This window comes from Patiria miniata, unplaced genomic scaffold (assembly GCF_015706575.1).
Source record: "Patiria miniata isolate m_02_andy unplaced genomic scaffold, ASM1570657v1 HiC_scaffold_20, whole genome shotgun sequence".
Taxonomy (NCBI): Eukaryota; Metazoa; Echinodermata; class Asteroidea; order Valvatida; family Asterinidae; genus Patiria; species Patiria miniata.
The window spans coordinates 18,016,726-18,031,629 of NW_024037059.1; the positions used below are offsets into that span (position 1 = coordinate 18,016,726).

A 14,904-nucleotide genomic window follows, 5' to 3' on the forward strand; every position below is an offset into this window, starting at 1 on the left:
AAGCGGGAAGAGATGGTTTCAAACGACAGTTTTTGTTTGAATTGGATCATTAGACTAAAATTTAGACGAGCATCCTCCTTCCTAATTCACGAGTATGAATTTGAACGAAAACGACCAAATTGTTTGAACTCTGAAGTGTAGGAACGGTGGTGTTGGGTTTTGAGTCTAATGACCGTAGTCTGTGGCATCAGTCTGCCTTTGCCAGTTTTATGTGTTTCTTTTACTTGGAAGGCGTAAGAACCACTTCATAAAGGTCACGAGCAGGAGGCTAGAACCTGATGCGTAATTTATGCTCCTCGACTAGTCTCATTTCAGCCGGATATGACGGCAATTTGTCAGGAAAAGTGAAGGAGAACCCACACTCAATGGTCCGAGCTACGAACAAACCAAAAAAAAAAAAAAAAAGATCTGAATACGGAAAGAAATTTATGACTACATTTTCTTAGGATATCACAATTTTATTTAGCGTGTGCCTCTCCCAATTATAAATAAATAATTTAAGAATTGAACGTTTGAAGTCCCAAGACATTATGAAATATAAAAAAAAAATAATTGACACAAATATACAGACTAAGGAAAACTCTCTAATTAGTTGTATCAAACTATGCCAATTATAAATTCATCAATCGCTACAAATTCTAACCGTAGTACAATTCATTTTTTTTTGGGGGGGGGGTCTATACGCGGAGTTTTTTAAGTGAGTTATCAATAACTAATTATCGATTTAATTTCTATTTCCTCACACGGATATTTTCATTACATAACACGCAATTTTATAAGACTTTAAATTGGTATTAAATAATGTATTCACAGAATCAGCACTTCTTCAGCAACCAACACACTTTTAACAGTATTGAAATGAGAACAATTTTGAAATATTTTACACCCTTCTTATAAAATACCATATTCTGTTTTTGAGAAGGTGGACGATGCAAGCTAGCAAGGCTTTAATTTTATAAATGTCAAACGGTTCGCTTTTTATTGTTCATTTTACAATTTCGGAACCAAATATTCGGATGTTTTCTGTACCGAGCTGTTAAATTTGTAGACAATGTTGCCAGCTCCTTAGTTGTAGGCAAACCAGAAGATACCATTGGATAGTATGAAGGACACCGGGAAGATGACGCGTGAGGCCACGTCGATCCGGCTGACGCTGTTGAAGGGCTTCCCGGAGGCCCGGCTCTGCCGCAGCCGGGCATTGCGGTACTCGGCGTTGCCGCAGATGCAGCTGAGTAGATCCATCAGGAAGGACTGTTTGGTGGAGTCTTCGGGGTTCTTGACCTTGATGTTGTAGCGGGTCAGGCTGCTCAGGAGGGTGAAGCGACGCTTCTTGCGGAGGGTGGCCTCCACGTTCTCTGCCTTAATTGTGAAATGGAAGAAAGAAGACCGTAAACATTATATAAGTAAATACCAAGGAAAATGATAAACTGTCGATAATAACTTCACGAAGGATTTGAACATTGGATCCGCATTGGCGTAGGTGGTGGCAGCAATATTAGCATTCAGTTTTTAATGGGGAAACTTGCAGCCTGGGATACTCGATGTCGAAAAGTTGTTGTAAGGAAGCTGATGGTGTTGGTTTTGGGATGAAAGAAAGACTGGGTTTCAATTGAAAATATTCCACTGCAGTAAGTACACGTATCATTATCCGGTATGGGTATCAAGAAAGACCGTGAAATATCTTAATTCAAGCCGAATCAGGTTGAGGCTCCGTTTACTTAATTCATTGTAACCCTATATGTGCACCAAATGCCTTGCTTTTCGCAGTCATACACATCAACTCCGAATTTAGGTACATCAAACAATGTCCTTTTATAGTCCAACTTCCAATTAATACTGATTGTGGGTACCGAATACAACGGCAAGTGGATACTCTCTAAATTCCAACGAGTGAAATTAGGGACTAGACTTGAATCTTTACTCGAATGGAGTGAATTTTCACTCTTTAGAATTTAGAGAGTATCTAATCGGTTTTACTTGCAGGAAAAGGATAAGAATATACGGTGGTATGGGCGGGGTTAAGAAGGAGGGAGGGGGAGGTCTACCTCAGCTTGTGCCATGTCATCGTCGTCATCATCGGCCATTCCAGGTAGCATGCCAGCCCGTCTCTTGGTGAAGTAGTTGACGGCGGCATACTCCACCATGGCAGCGAAGACGTAGCCGAAGCACATAACGATGAACCAGTCTATGGCCTTGGCGTAGCTGACCTTGGGCAGGACGGCACGGGAACTCCAGCCCAGGGTGGTGATGGTCAGTAGGGTCATGATACCTGGACACGAAGATACGAGGTTGACAAAGTGAGAAATTAGTAAAATGTTGCACCTTGGGTATTAAATGGTTGAATAAGTGCCGGTTTAATAGTGTGTTTGCGTTCAATTTCTCTCAGGAAATTCAAACATAGTGGTCACGAAGATACTGGAGAAGTGGAGATACAAAAGCACGTAAGAAAGGATGGTGCGTTTTTTATACATTGATTTATTAACTTTTTTGGCATAGTAAAATTTACTAGGTTTCGTTTCTTCCATTATCTTGCCTTAAAAATAACGTGTCCCATTCATTATTGCAAAACAACGCTCGTCAATAAGATTAGCCCAAACGAAAGGCCTCGAGAAAATTGTGAACTGATTTTATTTTCTTAAAAGAATTCCTAAATTATATTGCTTTGTCGTTCGCATTATGATTATCGCTAGAAGGTGTTTCACCGGAAAGTCTCTCCAAAAGTAACCGATGTTAGCAAGACGGAAGAGGGACGACATACGGGAATAACAGACCGTGCCGTCGCCCCTAGGCCGAAGCTTTTAGTACGAGTCACTCTGCATGCGTTTTTTTTTGACATCAGAAACACATATGCTGCCGCGTTGGATTAGAGTCTCAACGATATCGTCCGTTCATTGAAGTGTACCGAACTCTATATAAGCATATTCAACATTGATGGGAACAAGGTAAAACCGCCTCTGGTCAAGAATTATCTTGTTCGGGAATTTCATGAAGATTTTAGCAGTGTCCTCGTACACGATTGTGGCAGCGCGGTGGGTAACGGGGAGACTGTATCTGTAGTGTGTAGTGTCCCTGAGGACGTTATGTGCATGTTGCATTTCAAGAATGGGTAGAATGTTTCCAAATCTAGTTGCAGATAAAAAGAATTTTCTGTTTCACTGATACCAATCGAATGTTAAGTGAATCTCTCCCCAGGGCGCCCTCTAGGATATGATATAGATTAGGAATGTTTGATCAAATTTTGAAAAAAATTTGTTCTTTTGTGACAGGAGTCATTCCATGATGTTCCTAGACCTAGGCTGTGACATTTCTAGTATTTGCAAGCAAGCTAAATGAATATGCCTCACTTCTTATTTCTTATTTATATCTACTTTTTCATGTCAAAACTAAACAAGATACAACAGAGGGCGCTGTAATTTATCACGTGACACGAACTCATTTTGTTAGTCCAGTGTGCATAGTTATAAGCTGTACTGATACACTATAAAGCGGTTACAAATTGCGAGAAAGATAACTAAGAAAAAAGATAGTTCATTTACATTCTATTTTTGCCTAGTAGGAGAAAAGATCATTTGAAATTTACATTGTCAGATTTTAATGTGATGAACTTGTTCAACCAGGCATTCTGACACCAATGAACAATTATTTCCGGTTCAATTTTCGATTAGACTTTGTCAGCCGCCGTATTTCGCCACAAACGCCAGTGTCGTTATCAACTTTCATGGATAAAAATAACAGGACGTCGTGGAGAACATTTTCCCAGAATTCCTATTGAAATGGAAATAGAAGGGTGTAAAAAACACCTGCACGAAAATAGCTTCCGTTTAATTGCGCAAATTAAGGTGCTGTCCCCCCCCCCCCCCACTGGAACAAACTGTTTTAATGCAGAGGAAACGACAATGCGATCGAACGACTAAGCAACGACTTTGCTAAGAACGTAAAATCGGCATAACCCCCTACAGGAGAAGGGAGGGGTCCATTGCAGCACGCATTACGGCGGCCGAGACAAGTTTCCGCTAGCTCCCAAAACGATCGATTTCGTGTTGATGGCGTATCGCTTACAAAAGTGCAACGACTAGAGGAAAAATAGAAAAGCGACTTGTGTACACTTGAAGAACCGATGTAATTGTTTTACCTACAGCAGGTGATTGGGAAAGAGCGTAGTAGCTACCTCACTTGGGAATCACCCACCGGGTAAAACGCGTCGCTTCCCCGGGGTGTAAAATCTGTGACGAACCGGCGAGAGAAGGTGCGAGCCGTGCGCGGAGATTGTGTACGTTTAATTCAGCCAATGTGTCAAAGTCACGAGGGGTATGCGTTCGGCTAATGTATCGCTGAAGCGGTGAAGATCAGTTGTATTTTTTGTTGTGGAAGTGAGAATGTCGACCCAAGGGAGTTACAAAATGTACTTCATTTATTGAAAACGTGGCTTTCTTTGCAGGTTTGGCTTCGTGCTCCACTGAGCTTCATGCTTTTGACTCGTGACCTAGGATGCCCTGGTTCAGTTTAAGCCTATTTTTTTCTACCACAGCTTCATTATCTGCAACACATATGGTACTAAATTGTTTTGAATTGCTTTGTCATGAAGTGAGTTATAAAAGCTGAAAACTTAAGTCAAATACGAGGTTTGGAAAATGGAAAACTCGGAGACGTGTTGGTAATTATTTACAACAGTGTACGGAAGTGCGCCCTCTTGTGAAATACAATGATTCTCAGGAATTGTGGGTATTATCAGTTGTCCTCTCAATTAGAAGAATATCGAGACCAAAACCCATACATTTTGCAATCGATTTTTGAGGATGCTGTTGAAAGACAAACCTGTTTAATTCCTTCTGAAGTGACGGTAAAAATAACGGCCAGGAGATGTTGGTAAAAAAAAAAGAGATCAAAGATCTTCTTGTGGTCTACTTTTCCTCAGATCAGTAAAAAACAACTCCTGCAAGAAGATTCCCTTTCTAAGTGGAACAGCTGAAAAAGGGATTAAGACATCAAAGTTGCTCTTCAAGAACAAAATGAGGTCATATCTAAACCCTCTATCACCCAATTCCAGCCCTTGTAGGCCTTTTCGTGGTCTCGGCGTTATGGGGCAATTAGAGATCTCGTGATGACCGTATTATTTGCAGCCAGGGGGCCAGACGTAATCGGGTTCTACAGTCATGCACGTGCCCGTAAGAGAGATGATATTAATTTGCAATTATTGTGGACTGTGCCGAGTGGAGCGTGATTTACCGAGGAACACACACACACATACCACGCTGGCCCTGCCGGCGTCGCTTGTTTGCTTTAATCATTTCCGTGTTGGCGCGCGCTGGACCCTTAGGAATTCATCTCTTCTCTGGTTTTTGTTTTATTTTTGGTCTTCATATTTGTTTGTTTTTTTAATATAAAGTTTGAATTGGAGTTGAAGGCCACTGGGTCCAATTGATGGATATGATATGATCATGCAGATAACTGATTGCTATCTTTTAATTACTTTTGACTATTTTTTGGGTGATGATTTTGCTTAAAGGACTGAACCGGAGAAAAGTTGATGTGGGTCATCTTGATTGTACAGTGCGGTCTGTTTACTAATTAATATCAGGAAGTTAATGATGTTTTTGGCGAATCTTTTTTACTCATCATAATCGCCATCAAGTAGACCCAATATCCTATATCTGTTGACGATAACAAAATTAAATTTGGATCATTTTAGGGGAAAGAATTAAAAGAGGTATGCAGAAGGACTGAAAACATTTTTCATGAGGTTTCGAAAACCGCTGACGGAACGTAACAGTTACTTTCTTTGATTATATTTTAGGCGGGGAGTCACTTTTGGTGAGGGAAAAAATTCTATGAGCTTTAACGGCAGTACAATCCCTACAATGGAAATTGACCTTTGTTGGATGAATTTCATAAAAGTGGTCCCAAATCATTGATCAGAAACAAGTGACATGGGTAAGTCAGTAAGTGAGTACACTTGCAAAGAGGACACCAGGGTTCGCCCTCTGAGACCAGCACAAATTGACAACCCTTGTGAAGTTTTCCCAAGTTAGTGAGGTCCGGTTATGACACCTACACAGCGCAACTCGAGCGGGCGTGGCCTCCCTGTTCAGCCAGAAGGAGACCCACGAGAGAACGACAAGCAACACGCAGGGAATGTAGGTGGAGATGACGAAGAACCCTGCGTTACGGGCCAGGTGGAATTTCACTGTCAGTTGAGTCCTGTTACCTGCGAAAAACAGAAGACAAATCAAACCAAATTAAAAAAAAGGGCAGATATGGTTTTGAAGACCATTTTTCTTATTAGCTTCAAGGCCACTATGTGAAAAAATATCATGTTGGAGATGAGTGGCCCGTGCTCTTAAAAAAAAATAATAATACTCAAATCTCTTAACGAGTTTTAACGGGAAATACCCCAACCCTTTACCGATTTTGGGCGTCTGCAATTATCTGAAAAAGGGCTGTCATGTTCTGCACAAATGAACCCGCACTGCAAGAGCCGATTTATTGTCGGACCGCAAAGAATTCGGAGTTTGAAAAGAAATAATTTGATGACTAAAATATCGGTGTTTTTCGTTCGATGTCTCATTCAAAGGTAAATAAATGCAAGTGGAAAAACAAATCTATTTTTCGTGGTACAAACTTGGAAAACAGCACGAGGAATGCATCTTTAACACGCCTTTACAGTACACCAGAGACATTATTTTAATGCATATGTAGAGTAACATGTTCATAGTCGGAATAAGACCAGTTCTTCATAAATAGAACGTCGTGATTTATAGTCCTATGCATATTCCATAGTGTAAAACCTACGTGAAAACAAACACTCGCCAACCTACACTTCCAGCACTTTCCTAAATAAACATGTGTAAGTGTAGAAACTGGTGTTGATGTTCGATTTGTACAAATATTTTTTTCCCCCTTGCTGTGGGTTTTGATGTCTGCTCGACCGTTTGCAATTTTTATGACCGATTCGCTTTACATTCCCAAAAGCAAACATTTCAAAGATGAAAACAACATTTTTAAGGCGCAATGGGCAAGATGGGTATGCTTTACACATTGTGAAAACACAGAAATCCAAGCCCTAAAACAAACCATGGATTTAGTTTTAGGAACCTGAGTAGCATGGTGCTCACCAATCCGGTCTGACACCTTGACGCTCCTCTCGGCGTTCCACGTCTTGAGCGAGAATTGGGAGAATCGGATGTCTTCGGATACCTCAATGGAGGCCGAGGCGTTCTCGGGCTCGTACAGCCAGCGGTAAACCACGTCCTCCTCGGAATAACTATCTACGGAAGCAAGCAAAATAAAAAACACGGAGCAAATTAGAAGATAAAAAATGACTTAGGCAGGGTTTGAACCCGCAACCTCCTGCATTTCAAATGTAGGACTTATTTTTTTGTCACAATGGGATTTTGGGTTTACATCTAATTATACAAGGGCAAATTATGGACCTTTAATAGTCAGACATAATAATCTATCATAATTCAGTATACGAGATACATTTGTAATAAGTTACGTATGCTAAAATAGCACATATGTACATGAATTTCATGATAGGTTTTTACTTTCAATACATTTTATATTAGATTAAGTTTGGTTTTGTTTAGCTTTAATACAAATGTATAGAAATAGGTTAACGAACTAACAGTTTGCAAAGCTTTTGTGGAATCGAGTTAATATCCTATTAGCAAGATGTCAGGCGTTCTTAACCCATATTTCAGGAAAAAGGGGCAAGCACAGTTCATGACACGTTGAATAACATGACAAAATACACCAAAATATAGCCCAGCAAACAAACATCTTTAAATCTCATTCGCCTTAGGGTGTCAACGAAAAAGAGAGAAGAGTCTGGTTCCGGCCCAATTGCTAATCAGTGCTAAGTGCTCCAAAAACAAGACAGGGGTCGTGCGTGACAACAACATGTTAGGCTTGCCTCGTGTAGCATTAGCGTAAATAGCCCCCTTGTCGTTTCGCGCGGGAAAAACCTCCCGCGTTTTCTTTTTTTTTGCCAAGGAAAGAAAAGAAAAAAAAGCGCGCCAAAAAGGGACATACGGCTTATAATCGGATTACAGGATTATCCTCCATACGCCCACTTCCATATCCGGAGCCATTTTGTTGAGTGCTACCGCTTTGGTTGAGGGGTGATACGATCTCCAGTTTTTGTCTCCTTGTAACGAATGTGGTTAGTTTTTGTCACCTTGAATCGAATGTGGTTGAGTGGTAACATTTTCCGCTGAGAGCCGTTTTTCAAAATGTCAAATTTCATGGATGTGCAAATGAGAAAAATCGGATTTATTTTATGAAACACGAGACCATCGTTAATAATAGCGTGACATGCTAAAACTGATCCGTTTGAACAAAATGTGTACATTATACCTTTAATACATTTGACCTTTAATACATGTTATCTTTCCTATTTTGTTTTCCCGAACTGGTTTTTAATCAAAAGCTCATGATTCGAATCCTTATGGTGCACTTCAACGCTTTTTGAACGCATTTCATCTGTATTTACACAAAACTATCACACGACAAACACAGTACTCAAACGTGTTCCGGGAAAACTCCAAAACAATCTGTAAATTTTGGACAAGGTTTTTTTTATTCCCTAACTCTTAACATAAGTATATTAGTATTTCCCCATAATCATGAAGGGTCAAGTATTACACAACATCACAGCTAATCCCTGCATCAATACTTTAAATAGAAATGTCAAAGCTATCTATAATATATACTGACGCCACAATACTATTGTAAGTGCCATAATATATGCTATAGTGATAACATATAGATATCTCCTGGGAAAGACGCACGTAATTTGTTCATTTTTGATTTGAAATGATGAGAACACGATGAGGCCAACTTACTGCTTCCGAAGTGTAGAGGGCAGACTTGTACATCCATGGGGTACTTGGCCAGGTTCATCATGCACTCTGCTTTCAAGGTCAAACTGGAAATGAATAGAAAGAAATACTTACATTATAGAGAAAGCATGCCAACGCACACCAAACCAAAACCAAACTTGGTAGAAGAACTTTCAGTGACTAACGAGTAGTTGATGTCATATTTGTTCTAGTTCCAAGAACATTGCAACTTTCGCGGCCTTTTAATTCTCATGCAGATTTAGCTTGTCAGAGCCAATTCCAACAATAAGGTCACAAATATCCAGACCCCAAGGCGATTTCCGAGTGCGGGGATAATGTACAATTTGTCTGGGTTTTTTTTTGGTTGAATGCGATAAAAATAGTGTAGTTTATCCACCTTATCCAACTGCAAGTTGCTGTTATATGATTATGAAGAGCGCCCTCACGCGAAGATAACCCCGGATTGAACCACTGAGAATCGAAGTGCGCCACATTATTAAGTTAACATAACATGGTATACGGGATTGGCCTTTTTTCGAAATGCATGTAATACGCGAGGGACGTCAAAAAGGATCATGAAACCAAAATTACTTTCGATTACACTTTCCACATGATGGATGAGGGTTAACGGCATGTTTGAACTTCAAGATTTACTTGACAATATTGGGTGGTCTTTCATCTTCGCGCGCAATTTATGATGGAAATGGCCGTTGCCCGTCTGCACTTTGAACATCAATTTCAGAATATTGAGGTAATACTGTCGTTTATGGTTCGGGTTCAAAAACCAGAGTTGTAACGAGTCACTGATTTTTGTGACTCGAGTCGAGTCGAGTCATTTTAAAGAAGTGACTCGAGTCGAGTCGAGTCATTAGGTCAACAAGGTCGAGTCGAGTCGAGTCGAGTCACAGAGTGTGGTCGAGTCGAGTCGAGTCGAGTCAAGTACTTAGCTCGAGTCAATTCGAGTCACAAATATTTGAACACTAAATTACAATAAAAAGCAACAAACACAAGAGAGAAAGAATACAAGGCACCAGTCTATTACGGAAATCCAAAGACATAAAGTATGCTGTATGGTACCCAACCAACAGTTTCCATTGCTAGCTCACGTCACAGATAAGAAGATGTGAAACTTCGGTCTTATAACTGGTTTGGCTTCGGGTCTAGATTTTGTTGTTCGCTGATCGCTGACAACGTTAAAACCTAATTGCATTATACAAAACTGTTCTGATTATTTAAAGGTGGGCCCGTCCGTATCCATTTTTTTGTGTGAAATCGGGACATGAATTTAGCCAGCGTTCCACCAAGAACTTCAAAATCGCCCGAAACCAATGATGAAACCACGGATTGAGAAATGCGTTTTAAGTCTGGTTCCGGGTTTAGCATTACATGCTATAGAACCACAAGGTGGGAGTCCGCGACACGGTGTATGTTTGTTGTTTCATTATGGAGGAAGGAAACAGACTGCCGCTGTATATAAACGTACATTATTCGCGAACATTAACGTGACGTGAACAAAAACTGGCAACGCGAACGGCGCAGCGTAAGTCGTTGCAAATATTTTTCGCAAGTAAGTTTTGCTTTTATTTTGGGACTCGAGTCTTATTAGCCTTCCTCGAGTCGAGTCGAGTCATTCTGATGAGGGACTCGAGTCGAGTCGAGTCATTTGCTCTCACTCGACTCGAGTCGAGTCGAGTCATTTACCCGTCGGGACTCGAGTCGAGTCGAGTCGCCAAAAAATGTGACTCGAGTCGGACTCGAGTCGAGTCATTGACTCGAGTCATTACAACTCTGTCAAAAACCCGACCGCTCTTTCGATCTATTCTGACTCAGTTGAGGCTATAAGGCTAAAACATTTTTCAACCGAGCCTGTTTTTTTTATGAGTGAGAGCTAAGTTTAGACCAAGGAGATTTAACTCCATTTGAAGTGGACTTGCATGTTGCGGCACTCCCCGGGTATAACACGACGGTGCAATTACTAACGTACCGTACATCGTTCGTGCGCTGGCGAGCTGATCCCACCTGGCCCAAGCAAGATTTTCGTACTGTCTTTGGTAGGATTAATAAAAGTACGCCAGCAGTTATGCGAAGGACCCCCGGACTCCAAAGTGATTTCCCCCGTGCGTGTCAACGTGCCGTGCACGGCTGAAGTCAACAGGGCGCACTCGCCTCATCTCCCCCGTCCCATCCGCACCCATCCACGCTCCATGCTGAATCCACCGTTACTAATTTTCTTACACTCAGTTGGCTCTTTCGTGCGATTCTCCCGTCTTTTTCTCCCCCTTTCTTTCTCTCCCTAACAGGAGACTTTTGTTAACGATTCGCATTTAGCCGAGGTCCCTCGCAAGCCATCTTCCTTAAGGGGTTCTTGGACAAATTGAGACGGAGTGAAATCGGGAGGATGTAAACGGAAGCAGCATTGATGGTTTCACCGCCTCCAACCAAATTCTTGAAATCGCCACCAGGGAGCGATTTACACCAAAGCACTTTGCAAAATGTCAAATGTTATTTCGCTGCTGCTGTATGTGATGTTGTTTTGGTAAGATAGCCGGGGTGAATTTTTGCGGGATATTTTCATGAACTGTTCGACAGCTTCGCCTTATGTTTCTTGGGTCTCTTCCGTTCTTGAAATTCTACCGTTATTTTATCGTCAACTTGGGACTTGTAAAGAAACAAATCGCGGCCCGAAGGGAACACGATAAGAGGTATTTTAAAGTTCAATAAACTGAAGTGAATGAAAGACGTACTTGCCATTACAGCTTACCTGATCGACAGAAGCACGCGCATTACGCTCACTAATCAGTGAAACTCTCTGAACATAATGCACATTATTATGAATATCTGAGATATATAAAGAAGTCCCATCAAAGTACCACGACCAAGATAAATATATCAAATCTTTATAAAACAAATTGTCATGTATGATGCACGAAAGTGCAAAGAAAATGTGTTGGTTTGATCAAGTTATGAATCATGCCGATTTTATGATATAGCCATTATGGTTATCATATTTCTGACGATAGTTAAATTGAATTTTGGTGCAATTACAAAACCATAGTGCAATCACACCAAGTCGATTCAATAGTACAGGTAAACATATTGTTTACAGCAACATCTGCTGTTATTAGTCGTTAAAATATACAACAGGTCATCACCTTTTTCTTTCACGATATCATCCCATGTTTAATGATTTCAACTTTAGATCGATAGTGCATGTAATTGCATTTTGAACGACAGCCTCTTTCAAAACACTGCATGTTCAGTTAACCAGAAATCATATGACAAGTGCGTTCATGATCTTTGGATATTCATTCCAACTTTAGATTTCTGTGCATGTAAATTGATTTTTAGCGCTAAAAGACTCTAATTCCATAATACTGCACGTTCCTTTTTGCCGAAAGACTGTGCAAAAAATATCAATGAAAAACTCATTTAAATCGTAAATTTATGAGTATGACACAAAATGACGGCAACATGTTGATCAGTTGTCAGCAGCAGTTTGTGGGGTATGGTGGACCCAGTGTGGTTAGGGTGAATTTGGGTAAATACAAAAGATTTTGACCAACCAAAACAGCACCCTCCAAAAAGAATACTGTGTATGTCCACCACCGCATCTAAAATAAGAAAAAGATCCTATGCAGTTTGGTTTTCAAGTCTAGTTGCCGCCTCACCGTTGCGTGTACAGGACCTTTCCCTCGGGCGAGATGCGGAATAGTCGGTTGGGCGTGGTCACGGTGTGGCGCTTGCTGCGCCTGCCGTTGAAAAAGTAGGTGTCAGGATACCAGATAGACTCCAGCATGATGGTGTTGAGCTGCAGCATCTCCACGGAGGAACTGTTGAATTGGAGCCGGGGGTCGGTCCAGCGCTGACGGAAGAAGACATCGATGCTGAATTCCTGGAAGGGGGGGGGGGAATGAATAAAAGAAATGTCCATATTGTAGCCTATAAACTTCCTCGACTCGTAAATGAACCTCTAGAAACTTATAGACATTCTTTACCCGAATCCTATGAACTATTTGTTTCAGGATTTTCCAAAAGGATGCTTTGCACCTTCAACTTGAAAGAAAAGGCCAGCTTCGACAAACTGTGGTAAGCTTCGGCAGGCTTCGGCAAGCTTCAGCAGGCTTCAGCAAGCTTCGGCAAACTTTGGTAAGCTTCAGCAGGCCTCGGCAAGCTTCGGCAAGCTTTGGTAAGCTTCGGCAGGCTTCGGCAAGCTTCAGCAGGCTTCAGCAAACTTTGGTAAGCTTCGGCAGGCTTCGACAAGCTTCGGCAAGCTTTGGTAAGCTTCGGCAGGCTTCGGCAAGCTTCGGCAAGCTTTGGTAAGCTTCGGCAGGCTTCGGCAAGCCTCGGCAAGCTTGAATGGATGTCATAAAGCTGATATATGCATGGTTAACGACGCGAATGTATTTTATAGCCTCGTTTTAGTTCCAGTTGGCCCTTTGGACGTTACAGTTGAAAAAGAAGCTCTATAGACGAATCTCAAATTAGCACAGAACTGAAAGCGAGGCTATTAGTGCTAAGCTGTTAAATGAATTGAGGACCTTTTTTGTAATCCTCTAAACAAAATTAAGCACTGAGGCCCTCGGCTTCTGTGCCAATTTAAAATTCCTTCATAGGCAAGCCTAAGTGGCATGAATAGCTTCTCAAATAAGAGCTTTAGCTAGCATACATGGCCGCAATTTAATTCCAATTTGGCGATGCCGGATGCAGGCCCCGCTAAGACGAGCTGCCATATTGCTCAATAGAAATTCACCATGCCTCTTGAAAACGGGGCCCATGGTTTCTAATTAATATTAAGACACAGGAAGAGTGTTACAGGAGTAATCCTCACCTACTGGCTAATTAGAAAGCCCTCAGAATGTAAATCAAAAATTGCTAGCAAACTTGTAATTTCCTGTATACACGTTTGGCATCTTAGGTCTCCGGGGAGGCAACATATTGATTTTCACGCAGACGTTAACTTAGCTCGTAGTGTTGCTCAGCGTTTGAAATCCCGATCACTAGATCGTCATTAGATACGAACTCACATGAAACCAATAACGTACAACAGTAAGACGGTGAGATGAAATTCACCGAATTGCGTTACTATGAAGGGCTTGCTAATAAACTTGGTGTGATCCTCAAACATGTTTAATTTATGCAAAGTAAAATAACAAAAAGGCTGGGTATCCCAGCATGCATTTAGCAACCAGGTACGCAAATGAAAGAAAGCACTCATGAAACACTCAACACATTTACTCGCAAGATGAACCCTGACAAGGTAATCAAATAACGATTTATGCGATTACATACGAGGCGGACGCCAGAGTACCCTGTTAATAAGCCGCATGTACGTCATTAACGCTTTGTTTATGGCCGGCCAGGATCCCGGAAACCAAACTATTTTTTCACCAATCAGTGCGCTCCTCAAGTGCCGGCTCGCCTAATTAGAACACAGAGGGCGCCCTTCATCGGTTGTCATGGGGGTCGTCGCTAGGAAGACAGGTTGTGATTTATTGGTTCGCACCGTTGTTGTTCAAGTGTTCGCGTAGCGTTTAAAAAGTGATAGATGCAGGGGAATGCGGATTTAATGGATAGTTACCGATCACTCCTTTCAGCCTTGAGTAATTTGGCATTGCTAGGAACGTTTGGAATGAAGTACGCGCCAAGGTCTTTGCTCGAAGGAAAGCTTACACGCAGCTCGTTGGAAGTAGAATTAAATATTCGAGAAAAAGGGAATTATTGTGATTTGTGCAGATATTATAATTTATAGGGGATTGAGAAATAAGTACGGGCTTACAATATTTTTGAAGTGTTCATGTTAAACCGTCTGAACCCTTGGGGAATTGTTTCTCATTCTAATATGGGAAAATGGCTAAGAGAGAGGGTGATTGTGCGTTCGGATTTGAGTTTTTGGAGTGGGCTTTGGTGTTAAGGGTGGGGTTGTGTCCGGGAAGGGTTAAGGGCAGGTGTTGGGGTCAGAGTCCTGGTTGGGAACTGGAGATAAGGTCGGAATCAATTTTATGAATTTACAGACTTCAATATCAGTGTTGCCGCTTCGTGTGTAGGCCTAACAGTTGTTTGCACA

At 41.4% G+C, this 14,904-nt stretch overlaps 1 protein-coding gene across 1 annotated transcript in view; it reads right to left on the reverse strand.

Moving 5' to 3' along the window:
• Positions 1 to 437: 437 nt before the first annotated feature.
• LOC119729370 (gamma-aminobutyric acid receptor subunit alpha-2-like) overlaps positions 438 to 14,904 on the reverse strand; it is a 40,100-nt gene continuing 25,633 nt past the window's right edge. Inside the window, exons 4-9 of the mRNA XM_038201992.1 lie at positions 12,509 to 12,732; positions 8,844 to 8,926; positions 7,113 to 7,265; positions 6,053 to 6,205; positions 2,046 to 2,269; positions 438 to 1,359 (exon numbers count right to left, since the gene is read on the reverse strand). Of these exons, the coding sequence (XP_038057920.1) occupies positions 1,066 to 1,359; positions 2,046 to 2,269; positions 6,053 to 6,205; positions 7,113 to 7,265; positions 8,844 to 8,926; positions 12,509 to 12,732 (1,131 nt within the window). The 3' untranslated portion in view covers positions 438 to 1,065. The remainder of the gene's footprint in view (positions 1,360 to 2,045; positions 2,270 to 6,052; positions 6,206 to 7,112; positions 7,266 to 8,843; positions 8,927 to 12,508; positions 12,733 to 14,904) is intronic.